Source organism: Apium graveolens, chromosome 1 (genome assembly GCF_009905375.1).
Source record: "Apium graveolens cultivar Ventura chromosome 1, ASM990537v1, whole genome shotgun sequence".
Classification (NCBI taxonomy): Eukaryota; Viridiplantae; Streptophyta; class Magnoliopsida; order Apiales; family Apiaceae; genus Apium; species Apium graveolens.
The window spans coordinates 109,475,444-109,497,698 of NC_133647.1; the positions used below are offsets into that span (position 1 = coordinate 109,475,444).

Genomic DNA, 22,255 nt, shown 5'->3' on the forward strand with positions numbered 1-22,255 from the left:
TAGGGCGACTGCTACCCCCTATACCCGGAAACTGGAATCCACTCCAAGGGAATCCAGGCTTAAACACTTCAAATTTGATTCTTTCGATGGGCTGGCTGACCCTGAGGAACATCTAAACTATTTTGAACAAATTTCCAATATTTATGACTACAACAATCTCACGAGATGTTGTTTCTTCGCATCAACCCTGAAAGGGGGAGATCAAAAATGGTTCAGACGAATTCCATCTCGGAGTGTGGATTCTTGGAGAGATTTTCGAGAAATATTCCTAAAGAGATTCTGAGCTAACCGGATGAATGAGTTGCAAATGTGCCATTTGGAAATAATCTAGCAGAGAAGTAAAGAATCCCTTCCCAAATTCACCAAAAGGCTTCAAGAAGCAGTTAATCAACTCTCTAACTTGAAAGAGATAGAGGCTATGAACATTTTACGGAGGAATATACATTCGGTGTCTTGTAAAGGGTACGTCAAAGATTTGATTCATAGAGAGCCCCAGAGCCTCATGTATGCTTACGCCCTCGCCTCCAAGTTCATTGAAGAAAATGATTTCCTTAAGTCAATGAAGATGAACAGAAGAATCTACAATGACGATGAGTCCCCAGAATGTTGTACACACTTCAGAAATCACAAAAGATTCAAAGTCGACAGACAGTCCAACTACATCTAACAGTCCCAGGGAACCCCACCCTGGGAAAGCTATAAAAGGCCCAGCAAAAGCAAAAGAAAACCAAGATCCAGAAGAGATCCCAAACCAGAGCCAGAATAGACACCACTCAACAGGTCCCAGGAAGACATATTGCGGATAGTTAAAGGTAAAACCTTCTATTATCCCCCGAAACCTTTACTTGCACCACATGAGAATAAGTCTCGTGATAAACATTATGGATATCATGATGATCATGGTCATACGATCGAGAATTGCTTCTTCTTCTTCAAAATGTTCATAGAAGACTAAATCAAAAAGGGGAACATGAACTAGTGTCTTCAGAGAAAATCAAGTGACAAAGACGAGGCCCCGGGAAATAATAAGCATGTGGTCAATGTTGTTTTTGATGGACAACCTCCCCTCCTCAGAGCCCGGATATAAAAAATAATGTAATGATGATTCAAACCTTCGAGGATGATCCAATATACTTTTCCTATGCAGATTACGATGGGCTGGATCTGGATCAAAACTAGGCCTTGGTGGTGACTCTCGATGTCGCGGACAATGAGTTAAAAAGAATTTTAGTTGGCAACAGTTCTTCTACAAAAATATTTTTCGAGCATACACGCAACAGGATGAAACTTGGAAACTTGTGCATGGACCCCTGCCTCAAAGACCCTCTCTATGGTTACGGAAATTCAATGATACAAATCCGAGAAGTAATATATCTCCTTGTAACTTTTGGAACTGCGCCCCAGCAGGTTTCTCACGTCTTGAAATTCTACGTGATAAGCGCAGTGTCATCATACAACATGATCCTTGGGAGACCCATAATTACCAAGCTCCTGGCTATCCACTCGACAATCTATCTAAAGCTCAAGTTCCCAACTCTGGGAGGCACTGGAGAGCTCAAAGGAGACAAGGATATGGCAGGAAGGTCCTTTGGGTAGGATTTAAAAATGGCAGAAATAGAGCCAGGGAACTGGAAAAAGGTGATTTCCCTCCCCAAGGGTCAAAGCAAAAAGAAAAATCGAGAACATCTCAATAACATACCCAAATTAGATGTAAATGTGATAGAAGATTCGGGTTACAGTGTAACCAATGCTTATGCCCGGATCTAAAAGTTTGTGGAAGTCAAAGAAAATAAAAAGGTTGAGCCTATGCAACAAACGGTGGAAATAGAACTTGAACCTGGTAACCCCACCCGAAAGGTAAGAATTGGAAAAGGCCTGAAAGCGGCCTTTCAAAAAGAACTTGTCGAGCTACTAAAAGAGTATGCGGATGAGTTTGCTTGGACCTCAGAAGATATTCCTGGGATCGACGAATCAGTGGCAATGTACAGCTTGGATGTAGACCCAAAACACAGGCCAATCAAGCAGAAATGAAGAAATTTCTCCCCAGAGAGAGAGCAGGCAATATATGAAGAGGTGGAAAAACTACTCAAGGAAGACATCATCTATGAAATGAAGTATCCGTATTGGCTCATAAAGTTTGTACTTGTCAAAATGCCGAATGGAAGGTGGAGGATGTGTGTTGACTACACAAGTCTGAATTCGGCATGTCCCAAAGATTCTTACCCCCTCCCAAATATCGATCAACTGATTAATGTAACTGCAGGCCATTTAATGCTTACCTTCATGGATGCCTTTTCATGATACAACCAGGTAAAGATGAATCTGGACGATATCACAAAAATAGCTTTCATTACTCACCGGGCTGTATATGCTTTCATCATGATGTTGTTCGGACTTATCAACGTCGGAGCCACTTACCAAAAGATGATGAACACCATCTTTAAAAGCCAACTGGGAACAAATATGGAATCATATTTTGATTACATGATCTCTAAGTCAGTTACGATCATAGACCATATCAAAGTTCTCAAGGAATGTTTCGACAACTGAAGGAAATACAACATGAAGCTCAATTCGGAGAAGTGTGCATTCGGGGTCCCCTCGGGGAAATTCCTTGGCTTCCTAGTCAGCGAAAGAGAGATCAAGGAAAATCCTGGAAAAAATAAATGCAATAATTGAAATGAAGGAGCCCCGGACCCAGAAAGACATTCAAAAGTTGGCAGGATGCCTAACAACACTCTGTGGGTTTATCCCAAAACTTGAGGAGAGATGTCTCCCCTTCTTCAAATTGCTGAAAGGGTCCCGAAACAAGAAGCTAATAGAGCAGACTCTAGAATATAACTCGATATTAGATTAAGTTAAGCAACATCTGATGAACCCCCTAATTCTATCAAAAGCAAAGCCCGGTGAACCACTCTCTCTTTACATCGCAGTTGGTGAAATATCTGGGATATATCGTGTAATTATTTTTGATATTAAATAATTATTATGTGTGTTCAGTATCTATTCTCTGAGTTAATTGTTAAGTGTTATCTGTACTTGGATATTCAAAAATAATATTAATTGAGTATTTTAATTTTTATATGTCCAAAATAAAATATAAATAATTGTCATATCTTCCTAATTATTTTTATGATGATTTATGAATTTATAAGAATCATATGAAATTTATAAAGTCTTTTTCCGGGTAATTAAAATCTATTTTATAAAAACGGGAACCAACCGACGTCACCCGTTGTTACGTTTTTGGAACCCGAAACTCTTCCGAGAACTCCTTCCTAACCTAATTGTAATATCCGGGATATATCGTGTAATTATTTTTGCTATTATATAATTATTATGTGTGTTCAGTATCTATTCTGTGAGTTAATTGTTAAAGTGTTATCTGTACTTGGTTATTCAAAAATAATATTAATTGAGTATTTTAATTTTTATATGTCCAAAATAAAATATAGATAATTGTCATATCTTCCTCATTATTTTTATGTTGGTTTATGGATTTATAAGAATCATCTGAAATTTCTAAAATCTTTTTCCGGGTAATTAAAATCTATTTTATAAAAACGGGAACCAACCGACGTCAACCGTTGTTAGGTTTTTGGAACCCGAAACTCTTTCGAGAACTCCTTCCTAACCTAATTGTAATATTCCGAGCATTTTCCATGTTTCGACTTTTTCGATCCGGCATACGGTTTGTCCTGCGCGGGTCCCGGCGCAACATTTTCGATAGAATATTCATTTCGGTAAATCAATAAAACCCGTATTTTCGATAAACGGGAGCTTTTTATTAAAACTATCACAATTATCACTTCGTAATACGTGTAACCAGGCGCTGAGACCAAGACCGCAGTACAAATTGTACTGATTTGGATAATTATCCCGAAAACCGATACCGTTTGGATCAGTTTTTACAAATAAACGTACCGTTTTATATCCGGAATGATCCAACGGGATACTAATTTTCCGTAATTATAAATAGCCTTTTACCGTATTTTATTTCGTATCAAAATCAATTGCAGACAGATAATTATATAATTTTCAGAGAAAAACCCTAATTTCCTAAAACTGTTCTAAGAATCAAACAAGCATTTGGAGGTGTTATTGAATTCGGTTTGGAAAGCTCGAGTAACCAATCTGAAGGTCTTGAAGAGCTCTACCAGATTCTGTAATCTATACACCTGCAGAAATCAAGGTTATTTTTCTAAAAATTTATTTATTTTCGAATTTATTTTATTAAAAATATGAAATTTTGTTCGGATGATTATTTGTATGATTTAATGATTACATGTTATAGAGCTTGTTTTCCTGATGATTTTCATATGTCATACGTCTGATTTGGAGTTCAATAACATGTTCAAATTTGAGTTTGATTTTCGAATTTTAAAATTAGGGTTTATAACCCGTATGAATGTTCTTAATTGAAATTTGGGGGTTTCTTATTCTGTGATAGATTGATGTTGTGTTATAGTGGGTTGTGTTCTCTGTGAAATTTGCAATCTAGTCGTATAAGTTTCATGAACCAACGAGGTCTGTAGAGAAGGGAGTTGTGTTTTGAAGTTTTCCGATGTTCGCCGGAAACTGGAAAATTTCACGGCCAAATTCCGGCCAACTCAGGGATTGTTAGGTTGTTTTGATTGCATGGTTGTGTTCCTGGTAACCTGTAGATGTGATCTGGAGGTGTTGGTGGGGTGAGGACTCCGGGAACGTGTTCTTCGGCCATCCCCGACTGTTTTCCGGCGACCCCCTGAAAAATTACAGTTTAGTACCTATAGTTTTGAAAACGATGCAGTTTGGTCCCTGTAGTTTCCAGACTTTGCAAAAATTGGATTTCTGTTTTAAAAATGTTTAAAAATCATATTTCCTATTTATTTTTATTATAAAAATTCGTTTTTAATTTCTGAAAATTCTAAAAATTATTATTTTAATTCTGAAAATTATTTTTAATTCACAAATAAATCTAAATTAATTAGTTAATTAATTTCAGTTAATTTCTAATTGATTAATTGGTCAATTAATTCGAAAATTAATTGATTAATTGATTTAATTAATTATTAATTGATTTTAATTAATTATTTAATTAGATTTAATTATTTAAAAATGATTTAAAAATTCTGAAAAATAGTTTCGAGCTTTAAAATATTATTCTAAATTATTTCCAAGGCTCGATAATTATTCTAAAATTATTTCGGAGCCAGAATTGGCCAACCGAACCCTGTTTATTAACCCGAAATTGATCCAACGACCCGTTTTAATTCCGAAAAATGTTTTAAAAATCATTTTAAATACCAGAAAGCCTATTTATGACCCGAGACTTCTTTATAAATGATATATCATTGATTACGTGATGTATTATATGCTATATGTGACTTGTTAATTGACTATCAGTCTATATATTCTGTGTTTACTTGATTATTGCATAACTTTCAATCCGTTAATCGGATTTGGGTAAAACGAAGGGTAGATAGAAGTATGTATTGAATAGAATTCCATGAGTAAATTATTGATAGATGCTTATGATATGTGAGCAGAAGAGGCAAGACGTAGGAAAGGGAAACAGATAGTTGAGGAGTAAGACGCTTGTGATTGGAAGCGAGTGCAGTGTAGTAAGCTAATATCAGACAAGTATTCCGAACTTTCTCGGAATATTGTAATACGTGATAGTCTTGTTGATATTGCAAGTGCTTTGAAGCACTGAAACCTAAACTCTGATTCCAGTTATTATTCTTGAGCCATGAACCTTATTCTTTCTAAACCATTGATTGTTGTATACCCAAACACGAACCTCAAGTATACGATACTACTCCACAAATACATGCAAACAAAATCCCAAACACTGAACTGAATTACTTGTACATTCAATCATTGTATCATATGCATTGAAAGCCCAAAATTTTGAAACCCTGAAATGTTGATTCCTTTGTTATCCAATTCTTTCATTACCCAGCATCCAAGCTTTTAAATTGCCTTATTGATCCTTACAAGGATTGAAACCCTTTCATTGTTAAACATTTATTGTTGTTAATGATTTCGGTTATTGTTTATTATTGCATATTCTGTTATTATGTTAGAATTGGATTGTTTTTATAAAATTGTGGACCAGATTCGTGGTCAGACCATATAATGGTCAACTTAGGCCAATGTGTGCCTTGGATCCAGTAGTTAGAGCAATGTTGTGTGCCTTGCTCGGGGTTAGTGCGTGACTGATCAGCAGCCTAACCTTGGTTTTAAAATTAAAAGTATAATATCCAATTCTAAATCATAATCCAATGTTCACTTGATATCATAATCATATTCACCTGATGATCATTATTCTCAGTTTTGTCATTGTGACTTGCTGAGCTAGTTAGCTCATTTGTGCGATGTTGTATATATTCTTTCCAGTTAAAAAGGAACCAGTTGGTAGTGAGGATCCCCAGTCCAGCGCGAGAGCTAGGGGTTCAGGTTGAGAAAGCTGAGCTAGTAGGCTTCTTTTGGGATAATTTAAGTTTGTAAAAGTTTGTAATAATGTTTAATACTCAGTTTGAGTTTGAAATAGTTGGGATTTGAACGGTTTATAATATATTAGTGTGTTTGGCTTGTGTGCATACTATAACCTGTTGCGGTCTGTGGTGGTTGGTAAGTAGGGTCACTGCATATATTATTATTATCTTTATTATTGTTATAAGCAGGTTATAATTAAGGTGTGTGTGTGGACCCCAAACTTCTGACCCGGGTTTGGAGGGCGCCACAGGTTTGGTATCAGAGCTACAGGTTATAAGTCACTGACACAAGCCTAGGTTGACGGGAATGGGTAGAGGGATAGGATTAGAAGTAAGGTATAGGATGATAGAACGTCGAGAGGTTGAGTGTTATGGTATAACCGGTATTAGTATAGGTTGCGTCGTGGTATGAGATTCTTATATTACGATATGATTTCAGATAGCAGAGATGGCCGACTCTTTTATTCCCGTATCAGCTGATCACTCAGAGCCTTCAGTTGGAGCACCAGCATCGGATCCACGTCCTGTTATTCCACCAGCATTGGCTATTCTACCTCCACCGGTGTTGCAGCCCGTACCATTGCAGGCCATTCCACCTCCAGGCATGAGGCCACCTGTCAGAGGACCCCCACCAGCTGATTCAGATTCCATTGGGCATTCAGTAGCGAGTGCCCCATTCCAGTCTATATTGCCCCCAGTTCCTTATTACCGGTATGAGGCTCTTCTATTGGAGCGTGATTTCTTGTTGGCTCAGATTAGAGAGTTACAGCATATCATCAGGACTACAGATGTTGATCGTGGTGTGAGGGAGCTTCGAGAGGAGATTCATGTGACACGGAGGGTTCTTGAGGCTAGGCTACATGGAGCTACACTACCTGGCAGAGGGCCTGATGCACTGCTGGGCTGGGCTACTGAGGTGATGGAGGACTTTGAGAGGCTGGTAGGACCAGAGTTTCCTTGGAGCTGAGTTAGAGATTCTGAGATGGAGATGCTGAGCAGTGTTGTTATGATTATGTAGTATGTACAGTAGTGTATAGTGTGTATCAGTAGACTTTTGAGTTGTATTTATAGACTAGCGATGCTGACTAGTGAGTAGGTGGTTGTGCCCTTTTTACTTTTACTTTCGAAGCGTCTTTACGCTTGTACTACCTAAAACTTTTGATCTATATATTAGTACCTTTTTCCTTTCCAACACTGTCATTTACTTTATTGCACCTGTTTTACTTTACCTTATTTATTGCACCAGTATACCCTGTGATACCATGTACCCTGTTTTCCATAACTATTTATATTCTGTAAAGAAGCTTGCAATTTACTTAGTTACAACTGTTTTCAAAAAGAGATATTCCTATTTTACAAAACTTTTCTTTTATACAAAGATTTGATTCAAAAGCTAAATAAATTGATTGATTCTTTACAGAAAATGCCTCCCAGAAGAAATACCCGCACCAACACCTAGAATGAAGAAACCAACAACAACAACAATAACAACCAAGATGATACAAACCAGAATGTGAACCCAGGACCCATGGACCCAGCAATAGCCCAGATTCTTCAAATCTTGGCCCAACAAACAGTTCACCTGGCACAACAACAGCAGAGACAGACTAATCCCCAGGTAACTTTCAAAACTTTTCAGGCAGTAAACCCACCAGAATTCAAGGGTTCCTTAGAGCCAATTGAAGCAAATGTGTGGTTAAAGGAAATAGAAAAGGCATTTGCCTTGGTAAAAGTGAAAGAGGAGTGGAAGGTTGAATTTGCAAGTTACTATCTGAAGAATGAGGCCACCTATTGGTGGGTGATGGTGAAGACATTGGAAAGCACAGATGTTATTACTTGGGAAAGGTTTAAGGAATTGTTTTTAGAAAAGTATTTTCCTCAGTTTATTCAGGATCAAATGGAGCTGAAGTTTTTAGAATTAAAGCAAGGGAACATGTCGGTAACAGATTATGAGGGGAAGTTTGAGGAATTGTCAAGGTATGTGCCGTCATATGTTGATACTGATAGAAAGAAAGCTAAGAGATTCCAACAAGGCTTGAAGCCATGGATCAGAGGGAAGGTAGCTATTTTTGAATTGGATACCTATGCCGGGGTTATACAGAAGGCTATGATCGCAGAGACAGAGAGTGAGATATTCCAGAAAGATAAGGAAAGTAAGAAAAGGAAAGTTGAGGGAAGTGAGGATCAGTCACAAACAGGGAAGTTTCCAAATTTTAAGAAGGGCAAGTTTCAGCCAGGGAGAAATTTTAATTTCAGGAGACAAAATGCAGGAGACGGAGGCCAGGGCAATCGTCCAGCTAATGTGAATCAGCCGAATCAGTTGAGATTAACTTTTCCAGATTGTCAAGTATGTGGAAAGAAGCATGGAGGAGTTTGTAACAAGTTGAATGTGGTATGTTTTAAATGCAACCAGAAAGGGCACTACTCGAGGGAGTGCCGAAATCAGCCAGCAAGAGAGCCAACAAATAAGGATCAACCTATCCGAAATCCAGCAGTGAAGGTTCCAGCCGTTGGATTTACATGCTTCAACTGTGGAAAGCCAGGACACTGAACTGAACTGAATTACTTGTACATTCAATCATTGTATCCTATGCATTGAAAGCCCAAATCTTTGAAACCCTAAAATGTTGATTCCTTTGTTATCCAATTCTTTCATTACCCAGCATCCAAGCTTTTAAATTGCCTTATTGATCCTTACAAGGATTGAAACCCTTTCATTGTTAAACATTTATTGTTGTTAATGATTTCGGTTATTGTTTATTATTGCATATTCTGTTATTATGTTAGAATTGGATTGTTTTTATAAAATTATGGACCAGATTCGTGGTCAGACCATATAATGGTCAAGTTAGGCCAATGTGTGCCTTGGATCCAGTAGTTAGAGCAATGCTGTGTGCCTTGCTCGGGGTTAGTGCGTGACTGATCAGCAGCCTAACCTTGATTTTTAAAATAAAAGTATAATATTCAATTCTAAATCATAATCCATTGTTCACTTGATATCATAATCATATTCACCTGATGATCATTATTCTCAGTTTTGTCATTGTGACTTGCTGAGCTAGTTAGCTCCTTTGTGCGATGTTGTTTATATTCTTTCCAGTTAAAAATGAACCAGTTGGTAGCGAGGATCCCCAGTCCAGCGCGAGAGCTAGGGGTTCAGGTTGAGAAAGCTGAGCTAGTAGGCTTCTTTTGGGATAATTTAAGTTTGTAAAAGTTTGTAATAATGTTTAATACTCAGTTTGAGTTTGAAATAGTTGGGATTTGAACGGTTTGTAATATTATTAGTGTGTTTGGCTTGTGTGCATATTTTAACCTGTTGCGGTCCGTGGTGGTTGGTAAGTAGGGTCACTGCATATATTATTATTACCTTTATTATTGTTATAAGCATGTTATAATTAAGGTGTGTGTGTGGACCCCAAACTTCTGACCCGGGTTTGGAGGGCGCCACAGGTTTGATATCAGAGCTACAGGTTATAAGTCACTGACACAAGCCTAGGTTGACGGGAATGGGTAGAGGGTTAGGATTAGAAGTAAGGAATAGAAAGATAGAACGTCGAGAGGTTGAGTGCTTCGGTATATCAGGTATTAGTGTAATTCGCGTTATGGTTCGAGATTCTTATATTGCGATATGATTTCAGATAGCAGAGATGGCCGACTTTTTTATTCCCGTATCAGCTGATTACTCAGAGCCTTCAGTTGGAGTGCCGTCTTCGGATCCACGTCCTGTTGTTCCACCAGTGTTGGCTATATTACCTCCACCTGTGTTACAGCCCGTACCATTGCAGGCTATTCCACCTTCAGGAGTGAGGCCACCTATCAGAGGACCCCCACCAGCTGATTTAGATTCCACTGGGCATTCAGTTGCGAGTGCCCCATTCCAGTCTACATTGCCCCCAGTTCCTTATTACCGGTATGAGGCTCTTCTATTGGAGCGTGATTCCTTGTTGGCTCAGATCAGAGAGCTACAGCATATCGTCAGGACTACAGATGTTGATCGTGGTGTGAGGGAGCTTGGAGAGGAGATTCATGTGATACGGAGGATTCTTGAGGCTAGGCTACATGGAGCTACACTACCTGGCAGAGGCCCTGATGTACTGATGGGCTGGGCTACTAAGGTGATGGAGGACTTTGAGAGGCTGGTAGGACCAGAGTTTCCTTGGAGCTGAGTTAGAGATTCAGAGATGGAGATGCGGAGCAGTGTTATTGTGATTGTATAGTATGTACAGTAGGGTGCAGTGTGTATTAGTAGACTTTTGACTTGTATTTATAGACTGGCTATGCTGACTAGTGAGTAGGTTGTTGTACCCTTTTTGCTTTTACTTCCGAAGCGTCTTTACGCTTATACTACCTAAAACTTTTGATCTATATATATAGTACCTTTTTCCTTTCCAGCACTGTCATTTACTTTATTGCACCTGTTTTACCTTACCTTATTTATTGCACCAGTTATACCCTGTGATACCATGTACCCTGTTTCCCATAACTGTTTATATTTTGTAAAGAAGCATGCAATTTATTTAGTTACAACTGTTTTCAAAAAAAATATTTCTGTTTTGCAAAACTATTCTTTTATGTAAAAGATTGATTCAAAAGCTAAATAAGTTGATTGATTCTTTACAGAAAATGCCTCCCAGAAGAAATACCCGCACCCACACCCAAAATAAAGAAACCAACAACAATAACAACCAAGATGATACAAACCCGAATGTGAACCCAGGACCCATGGACCCAGCAATAGCCCAGATTCTTCAAATCTTGGCCCAACAAACAGTTCACCTGGCATAACAACAACAAAGACAGACCAACCCCCAGGTAACTTTTAAAACTTTTCAGGCAGTAAACCCACCAGAATTCAAGGGTTCCTTAGAGCCAATTGAAGCAAATGTTTGGTTAAAGGAAATAGAGAAGGCATTTGCCTTAGTGAAAGTAAAGGAAGAATAGAAGGTTGAGTTTGCAAGTTACTATTTGAAGAATGAGGCCACCTATTGGTGGGAAATGGTGAAGACATTGGAAGGCACAGATGCTATTACTTGGGAAAGGTTTAAGGAATTGTTTTTAGAAAAGTATTTTCCTCAGTTTGTTCAGGATCAAATGGAGCTGAAGTTTTTAGAATTAAAACAAGGAAACATGTCGGTAACAGATTATGAGGGTAAGTTTGAGGAATTGTCAAGGTATGTACCGTCGTATGTGGATATTGATAGGAAGAAAGCTAAAAGATTCCAGCAGGGTTTGAAACCATGGATCAGAGGGAAGGTAGCCATTTTTGAATTGGATACCTATGCAGGAGTAGTACAGAAGGCTATAATCGCAGAGACAGAAAGTGAGATATTCCAGAAGGAAAAGGAAAGCAAGAAAAGGAAAGTTGAGGGAAGTGAGGGTCAGTCACAAACAGGGAAGTTTCCAAATTTTAAGAAGGGCAAGTTTCAATCAGGGAGAAATTTTAATTTCAGGAAACAAAATGCAGGAGACGGAGGCCAGGGTAACCGTCCAGCTAATGTGAATCAGCCGAATCAGTTGAGATTAACTTTTCCAGATTGTCAAGTATAAGGAAAGAAGCATGGAGGAGTTTGTAACAAGTTAAATGTGGTATGTTTTAAATGCAACCAGAAAGGGCACTATTCGAGGGAGTGCCAAAATCAGCCAGCAAGAGAGCCAGCAAATAAGGATCAGCCTATCCAGAATCCAGCAGTGAAGGTTCCAGCTATTGGATTTACATGCTTTAAATGTGGGAAGCCAGGACATATGGCCAGGGATTGCAAGACACCAGCCCTAGTCAGTAATGCATTGAGGATTATGGGATCTACCCCAACAGTGAATGAGACTCCAAGGGCTAGAGTTTTTGACATGTCGGTGAAGGATGCGATCCAGGATACGGATGTCATGGCAGGTACGCTTAATGTAAATTCTTTATATGCTAAAGTGTTAATAGATTCGGGAGCAACTCGATCGTTTGTTTCACAAGATTTTGTTAGTAAGTTAAATTGTCCAGTTGGGTATTTAAATGAAATAATGACTATGGAATTAGCAAATCAAGAATGTGTAACTGTTAACCAAGTTTGTGGGAATTGTGAGATTGAGATCTCTGGTATTAAATTTTATGTAGATTTGATACCATTTAAGTTAGGAGAATTTGACGTTATATTAGGGATGGATTGGTTATCCAAGCATGATGCTCAGATAGATTGTCGAAATAAGAAAGTAATGGTGAAAACGCCAGACGAAAGGATAGTAACGTTCAAGGGATAGAAGTCAAGAGCCAGCAAAACTTGAAAATATTCCAGTTGTGAATGAATTTCCAGACGTATTTCCCGACGAATTACCAGGACTTCCTCCAGACAGAGAAATTGAATTTGCGATCGACTTAGCACCTGGAACAGAACCAGTATCCAAGGCCCCGTATAGAATGGCGCCCATTGAGATGAAAGAGTTAGCAAAGCAATTACAGGAATTGTTAGAGAAAGGGGTGATCAGACCCAGTGTGTCCCCGTGAGGTGTACCGGTATTATTTGTCAAGAAGAAAGATGGAAGCATGAGACTGTGCATCGACTATAGGGAGCTCAACAAGCTGACAATCAAGAACAAGTATCCGTTACTCAGAATCGATGATCTGTTTGACCAGTTGAAGGGAGCTAAGTACTTCTCCAAAATTGATTTAAGATCGGGATATCATCAACTAAAGATCAAGCCAGAAGATATACCAAAGACAACTTTCAGAACAAGGTATGGACATTACGAGTTTTTAGTGATGTCTTTTGGATTGACCAATGCCCCGGCAGCGTTTATGGACCTGATGAATAGAATTTTTAAGAAGTATTTGGATAAGTTTGTTATTGTGTTTATAGACGATATTTTAATCTATTCAAAGACGGAAGAGGATCATGCGGAACATGTGAGAACGACTTTGGAGATTTTAAGGAAAAAGAAGTTATATGCTAAATTCTCAAAGTGTGAGTTTTGGCTACAGGAAGTTCAATTCTTAGGACATATAGTCAGTAATGAAGGGATCAAAGTGGACCCGGCAAAGATCGAAGCAATTACGAATTGGGAGAGACCGAGAACACCCACTGAGGTAAGAAGTTTCTTGGGATTGGCAGGATATTATCGACGATTTGTTCAGAATTTCTCAAGGATTGCAACACCATTGACAAAGCTTACACGAAAGAATGAAAAGTTTATATGAAACGACAAGTGCGAAGAAAGTTTCAAGGATTTGAAGCGGAGATTAATCACGACACCTGTTTTGTCACTTCCAGATGATCAAGGGAATTTCGTAATTTATAGTGATGCTTCTCACAAAGGACTAGGATGTGTTTTAATGCAACACGAAAAGGTGATTGCGTATGCGTCAAGGCAATTGAAACCACACGAACAAAAGTATCCTACTCATGACTTGGAGCTAGCAGCTATAGTTTTCACTTTGAAGATTTGGAGACATTATTTGTATGGAGAAAAGTGTGAGATTTTCACGGATCACAAAAGCTTAAAGTACATATTCACACAAAAGGAACTTAATATGAGGCAAAGGAGATGGTTAGAGTTGATCAAAGACTATGATTGCTCGATTAATTATCATCCCGGAAAGGCGAACGTGGTGGCAGACGCGTTAAGTCAGAAGGAAAGGTTAAATGACTTATCAGTACCTGAAGATATATATAAGGAATTTCAGAAATTGGAATTGGAAATTAGAGTTTGCAAACCTGAGGAAGCAAAAGTGTACAGTATGACTTTCCAGCCGGAGTTGTTGGAGAAAGTAAAGAAATGTCAGGAAGATGTAATGGATCAAGATATAAATCGTTTGGTAGGTGAAGAATTATGCACACAGAAGGATGATCAAGGCATTTTGAGATTTTCATCTAGAATCTGGATTCCACCGGTGACGGAGTTAAAGACTGAAATTTTACAAGAGGCACATAGTTCAAGATATTCTATCCATCCAGGAAGTACCAAAATGTACAGAGATTTAAAGAAGAATTATTGGTGGCCAGACATAAAGAGTGAAATTACGGAATGGGTTAGCAAATGTTATACCTGTCAGAGGGTTAGAGCAGAATATCAGAGGCCAAGCGGATTGCTACAGCCATTAGAGATTCCAAAATGGAAGTGGGAACATATTGCCATGGATTTTATAGTTGGATTGCCAAGGACAAGGGCTAATCATGATGCCATTTGGGTTATAGTGGATAGACTTACCAAGTCAGCTCATTTTATGCCTATAAATGAAAGATTTTCGCTCGACAAGTTGGTCCATATGTACCTAAAGGAAATTGTAGTTCGTCATGGAGTTCCAGTGTCTATCATATCTGATCGAGATCCAAGATTTAATTCAAGATTTTGGAAGAGTTTTCAAGAATGTTTGGGAACAAGATTGAATATGAGTACGGCCTATTACCCCCAGACAGATGGCCAAAGTGAAAGAACGATCCAGACAATCGAGGACATGTTAAGTGTTTGTGCTATTGATTTCAAAGGAAGTTGGGATGAACATTTACCTCTGGTAGAGTTTGCTTACAACAATAGTTATCGTGCCAGTATTGGGATGCCACCCTTGAAGCCCTTTATGGACGTAAATGTAGATCTCCGGTATATTGGGATGAAGTAGGAGAACGCAAGATACTTGGACCTGAACTGATACAGCAGACAAAAGAAATTATTGGAATTATCTAGAAAAGATTGATAGCCGTACAAGATCGTCAGAGGAAATATGCAGACCAGTCAAGGAAAGACATTGAATTTGAAGAAAGAAGCTTGGTATTATTGAAAGTATCACCGTGGAAAGGACTAACGAGGTTTGGAAAGAAAGGAAAGCTAAGCCCAAGATATGTCGGACCTTTTCAAATCTTAAAGTGCGTTGGCAAAGTAGCTTACGAATTGGCGTTACCTCCGCACATGGAGCACATTCACAATGTTTTTCACGTATCTATGCTCAAGAAATATAATCCAGACTCCAGACATGTAATAGAATATGAGCCAATAGAGCTTCAGGCAGATTTATCATATGTAGAGAGTCCGATAGAGATTCTAGAGGAAAGAGAGAAAGTATTGAGAAATAAAGTAGTAAAGTTAGTAAGAGTATTGTGGAGAAACCCGAAGGCTGAAGAGTCAACCTGAGAGTTAGAAAGTGATATGAGAGAAAAATATCCTCATTTGTTTTCTTAGGAGATTATGAGGACAGAATCCTTTTAAGGGGGAAGAATGTAATATCCTGGATATATCATGTAATTATTTTTGATATTAAATAATTATTATGTGTGTTCAGTATCTATTCTGTGAGTTAATTGTTAGGTGTTATCTGTACTTGGATATTCAAAAATAATATTAATTGAGTATTTTAATTTTTATATGTCTAAAATAAAATATAAATAATTGTCATATCTTCCTAATTATTTTTATGATGATTTATGAATTTATAAGAATCATATGAAATTTATAAAGTCTTTTTCCGAGTAATTAAAATCTATTTTATAAAAATGGGAACCAACCAACGTCACCCGTTGTTACGTTTTTGGAACCCGAAACTCTTCCGAGAACTCCTTCTTAACCTAATTGTAATATTCCGAGCATTTTCCACGTTTTGACTTTTTCGATCCGGCGTACGGTTTGTCCTGCGTGGGTCCCGGCGCAACGTTTTTGATACAATATTTGTTTCGGTAAATCAATAAAACCCATATTTTCGATAAACGGGAGCTTTTTATTAAACTATCCCAATTATCACTTCATAGTATATGTAATTAGGCGCTGAAACCAAGACTGCAGTATAAATTGTACTGATTTGGATAATTATTCCGAAAACCGATACCGTTTGGATCAGTTTTTATAAATAAACGTACCATTTTATATCCGGAATGATCCAACGGGATACTAATTTTCCGTAAATATAAATAGCCTTTTACCGTATTTTATTTCGTATCAAAATCATTTGCAGACAGATAATTATATAATTTTACAGAGAAAAAACATATAGTCATAAACTGTTCCAAGAATCAAACCAACTTTTGAAGGTGTTATTGATCTTTGTTTGAAAAGCTCGAGTACCAGAATTGAAGGTCTTGAAGAGCTCTATCAGATTCCATAACCTGTTTTACTGCAGAATCAAAGGTTTAATTTCTAAAAATTTATTTATTTTCGAATTATTTTTATGAAAAATATGATTTTTTGTTCAGATGATTGTTTGTATGATTTGATGATTGCATGTTATAGAGCTTGTTTTCCTGATGATTTTGGTATATTATACGTCTGATTTGGAGTTCAATAACATGTTCAAATTTGAGTTTGATTTTCGAATTTCAAAATTAGGGTTTTGTAACCCGTATGAATATTCTTAATTGAAATTTGGGGGTTTCTTATTCTGGAATAGATTGATGTTGTGGTATAGTGGATTGTATTCTCTGTGAAATTTGCAATCTAGTCGTATAAGTTTCATGAATCACCGAGGTCTGTAGAGAAGGGAGTTGTCTTTTGAAATTTTCCGAAGTTCGCCGGAAACTGGCAAACTTCACGGCCAAATTCCGGCCAACTCGGGGATGATTAGAATGATTTGTTGATATGGTTGAGTTCCTGGTGAAATATAGATGTGATCTGGAGGTGTTGGAGGGGTGAGGTCGCCGGGAACGTGTTCTCCGGCCACCCTGTATTTTCCGGCGACGGGGCTGGAAAATTACGGTTTAGTACCTATAGTTTTGAAAACGATGTTTGGTCCCTGAAGTTTCCAGACTTTGCAAAAATTGGATTCTTGTTTTAAAAATGTTTAAAAATCATATTTCCTATTTATTTTTATTATAAAAATTCATTTTTAATTTCTGAAAATTCTAAAAATTATTATTTTAATTCCGAAAATTACTTTTAATTCAAAAATAAATCTGAATTAATTAGTTAATTAATTTTAGTTAATTTTTAATTGATTAATTGGTCAATTAATTCGAAAATTAATTAATTGATTTAATTAATTATTAATTGTTTTTAATTAATTATTTAATTAGATTTAATTATTTAAAAATTATTTAAAAATTCCGAAAAATAGTTTCGAGCTTTAAAATATTATTCTAAATTATTTCCAAGGCTCGATAATTATTCTAAAATTATTTCGGAGCCAGAATTGGCCAACCGAACCCTGTTTATTAACCCGAATTTGATCCAAAGACCCGTTTTAATTCCGAAAAATGTTTTAAAAATCATTTTAAACACCAGAAAGCCTATTTATGACCCGGGACTTCTTTATGAATGATATATCATTGATTACGTGATGTATTATGTGTTATACGTGACTTTTTGATTGACTATCCGTCTATATATTCGGCGTTTACTTGATTATTGCATAACTTTCAATCCGTTAATCGGATTTGGGTAAAACGAAGGGTAGATAGAAGTATGTGTTGAATAAAATTCTATGAGTCGATTATTGATAGATGCTTATGATATGTGAGCAGAAGAAGCAAGACGTAGGAAAGGGAAACAGATAGTTGAGGAGTAAGACACTTGTGATTGGAAGCGAGTGCAGCGTAGTAAGCTAATACCAGACAAGTGTTCTGAACTTTCTCGAGATATTGTAGTACTTGATAGTCTGGTTGATATGGCAAGTGCTTTGAAGCACTGAAACCCAAACCCTGATTTCAGTTATTGTTCTTGAGCCATGAACCTTATTCTTTCTAGACCATTGATTTTGGTATACCCAAACACGAACCTCAAGTATACGATACTACTCTATAAATACATGCAAACAAAATCCCAAACACTGAACTGAATTACTTGTATACTCAATCATTGCATCCTATGCTTTGAAAGCCCAAATCTTTGAAACCCTGAAATATTGATTCCTTTGTTATCCAATTCTTTCATTACCCAGCATCCAAGCTTTTAAATTGCCTTATTGATCCTTACAAGGATTGAAACCCTTTCATTGTTAAACACTTATTGTTGTTATTGATTCTGGTTATTGTTTATTATTGCATATTCTGTTATTATGTTAGAATTGGATTGTTTTTATAAAATTGTGGACTAGATTCGTGGTCAGACCATATAATGGTCAAGTTAGGCCAATGTGTGCCTTGGATACAGTAGTTAGAGCAATGCTGTGTGCCTTGCTCGGGGTTAGTGCGTGACTGAACAGCAGCCTAACCTTGATTTTTAAAATAAAAGTATAATATCCAATTCTAAAGCATAATCCATTGTTCACTTGATATCATAATCATATTCACCTGATGATCATTATTCTCAGTTTTGTCATTGTGACTTGCTGAGCTAGTTAGCTCATTTGTGTGATGTTGTTTATATTCTTTCCAGTTAAAAAGGAACCAGTTGGTAACGAGGATCCCCAGTCTAGCGCGAGAGCTAGGGGTTCAGGTTGAGGAAGCTGAGCTAGTAGGCTTCTTTTGGAATAATTTAAGTCTGTAAAAGATTGTAATAATGTTTAATACTCAGTTTGAGTTTGGAATAGTTGGGATTTGAACGGTTTGTAATATATTAGTCTGTTTGGCTTGTATGCATACTTTAACCTGTTGCGGTCCGTGGTGGTTGGTAAGTAGGGTCACTGCATATATTATTATTATCTTTATTATTGTTATAAGCGGGTTATAAATAAAGTGTGTGTGTGGACCCCAAACTTCTGACCCGGGTTTGGAGGGCGCAACAGTTGGCCCAAAGGCCATCTCTTCCTCTCTTGAACGGGAAGAAAGGGGAGTCCAAATCCATGTTTACTATGTTAATCAAGTCCTTAAGGATGCAGAAGCCCGGTACCCAAACATGGAAAAATTCGCCTTAGCCCTGGTACACTCAAGCCGAAAACTAAGGCAATATTTCCCTGGCCGGGATATAAAAGTAGTCACTGATCAGCCACTCAGGAAAATCTTTCATAAACCAGATGCATCTTGGAGGCTGGTAAATTGGGCAATTGAGCTGAGCCAGTTTAACATCAAGTTCGTACCTCTGACTGCGATAAAAGCCCAAACACTAGCTGAGTTTGTTCTAGAATGCACCTTCCCCGAAACACAAATAATCTCAACAAGCCGAACCAATTTCACTAATGAAGCTTCTGTAAAGAACTCTTGGACACTGTATGTTGACGGATTAGCAACAGCTGAGCATTCCGGAGTAGGGCTCATCCTTACCAGTCCAGAAGAATTTACCATACAACAAGAAGTTACCTTTGCCTCAAAGCAACAAATAACCATGCATAATATGAGGCACTGCTCTCCGGATCCAGATTGGCAAAGTCTCTCAAAATAACAAGTCTGATTATCTACAACGATTCCCTAATTATGGTAAAGCAAACGAAAGGGGAGTACATCGCCAAAGACCAAAAACTTGTACAATACCAAGCCATGGTAAGAGATATCCTGGAAACCATCCTGGATGCAACCATCCTTCAGGTCAATAGAGAAGAAAATTATAAAGCTGATGAGCTCTCCAAGCTTGTGCAAAATATTTCTGATCTAAGCAGCTCGGTCTATTTTGAAGAACTTCGGAAGCCGAGCATTGAACATGCTGAAATCTAATGTATCAAAAGTCCGGACAACTGGATGACTCCTTACATTGCATACTTGAAAGATAGAACCCTCCCAGATGGTCAAAACAAGGCCTGTTACCTCAAACACAAAACCACCCGATTCTTTCTTGAAGACAACCAACTATACAGCCGAACCTTTTCAACACCAAATCTCAAGTGTGTTGATCCAGACGAAGCCAATTATTGTCTCCGGGAAGTTCACGAGGAAATTTTCGGGGATCACCAGGCAAGGATACTATTGGCTGAGAAGCCATGAAGACGCGGTAGAATATGTGACGAAATGTAGCAAATGCCAAAAGTTTAGCAATGTTCCGTAACAAAGCCCCCGTCTCCCAGCATAAGTACTCTCCCCGGTCCCTTTTGTTGTTAGGGGCATAGATATTATGGGCCCTTTTCCCCGCGAAAGGGGAGACCTGCGCTATGTCCTAGGGGCAATTGACTACATGACCAAATGGGAAGAGGCCAAGGCAATGAGGACCATTAATCAATAGGATAGCATCAAGTTCATGGATTCCATAGTGATGAGATTCAGGATCCCGGTGGTGCTGGTCTCAGACAACAGACCACAGTTCGCGGGTTCAGTTTTTGAAGCATACCTGAAAGAGCTAGGAATCAAGCACAAAAGGGCATCCGTGGCACACCCCCAAGGAAACAAAAAGGTGGAAGTAACTAATAGGACCATACTCCGGGGTCTAGAAAAAATATTGGAAGAGTTCAAGAAGAGTTGGCCTGATGAGCTCCCAAAAGTCCTATGGTCCTACGGAAATACTCCCATGACAAGCACCAGAGAAACACCCTTCAAACTTGCTTATGAAATCGAAGCTCCGCTCCTAGTGGAGACCGGATCCCCTTCCCAAAGAATCGTCAATTTTGAAGAATTCTCAAATATCGAAGGTTTTAGAACCAACTTGGAGCTTTTAGACGAAGTAAGAGACCACAATATACGAAAGATGGAAAGCTACAAAGAGAAAACAAAGCACTACTTCAGGAAAAAAGCAAACATCAGAGAATACGATGTGGGGGATCTTGTCCTTGGGGACACGGAAGCTTTGAATCCAAAAATCAAGGCAAGCTCCAGCTGAATTGGGAAGGGCCTTATAAAGTAAAGAAATTCTTGCGCCCAGTGACGTACAAGTTGGGATATCTGAATGGTACTGAAGTCCCAAACAACCGGCACGGATCCCGACTAAGAAAATTATACCAATAGTAAAAAGATGAAAACCACAGAATCACCCCCTACTAGAACTGTAACACTTTTGTCGCTATAATATGAAATGAAAATCTTTAACTTCCTCTCCTTGAATGTAATCAGTGCTAAATTCTATTACAATAAAATGCTATATTTTGGGCACCCCTAGCTTAAAATTTATTCATTTCATTGCCAGATTAAAATTTATTCATTTCAGTTCTAGTTTATGTTTATTATCCCCACACCCAAATGCATGTTTATTGTTACACGAATTAGCACAACCCATGTGCATTACAAAATTTTATCAATTTTAAAATTTTGTAATCAACCCCGGTATCAATTAGCACAACCCATGTGCCTTTGAAAATTTTATCAATCTTAAAATCTTACAATCCACCCTGGAGTCATAACCCATGTGTACTTAGAAAAATTTCTATAATTTAAAATTTTACCCATGCACGGGGGTGAAAAGTCACAACCCATGTATACTTAGAGAAATTTCTATAATTTAAAATTTTACCCCTGCCCGGGGTCGAAAAGTCACAACCCATGGTGTACTTGGAAAAATCCCTATAATTTAAAATTTTACCCCTGCTCGGGGTTGAAAAACCACAACCCATGTGTACTTAGAAAAATTTCTATAATTTGAAATTTTACCCTATCATGGGGTCGAAAAGTCACAACCCACGTGTACTTCAAAAAATTTCTATAATTTAAAATTTAACCCCTACCTGGGGTCGAAAAGCCACAACCCATGTATACTTAGAAAAAATTTCTATAACTTAACTTTTTACTCCTACCCGGAGCTGTTTGAGAGCAACCTTTGTGTTATAGCAATTTTCTAAAGTCAAAAGTTTTAATCAAAATAAAAGATGACAAAGAAAATATACATAAATAGAACATCAAATAAAATAGACCGGGAAAAACCAACCCCGGACATATCCAAATACACACAATTCAAAGAAGCCAGAAGGCTTAGTTTAGAAACTACTTAGAATACGAAATTAAAATTATAAACCACAAGGGCCAAACAGCTTCATTTTTAGTAGGAGGCTTGTGGGGAGGAGAAGGTGCCTGCTCCGGGGCTGC

The 22,255-nt window shown here is 37.8% G+C and overlaps 1 protein-coding gene across 1 annotated transcript; it reads left to right on the forward strand.

Moving 5' to 3' along the window:
* The first annotated feature begins 20,498 nt into the window (after positions 1-20,498).
* On the forward strand, positions 20,499-21,059 carry LOC141697896 (uncharacterized). Its single transcript, XM_074502488.1, has one exon. The coding sequence runs from the start codon at positions 20,499-20,501 to the stop codon at positions 21,057-21,059; it is 561 nt and encodes a 186-aa protein (XP_074358589.1).
* The last annotated feature ends 1,196 nt before the right edge of the window (positions 21,060-22,255 follow it).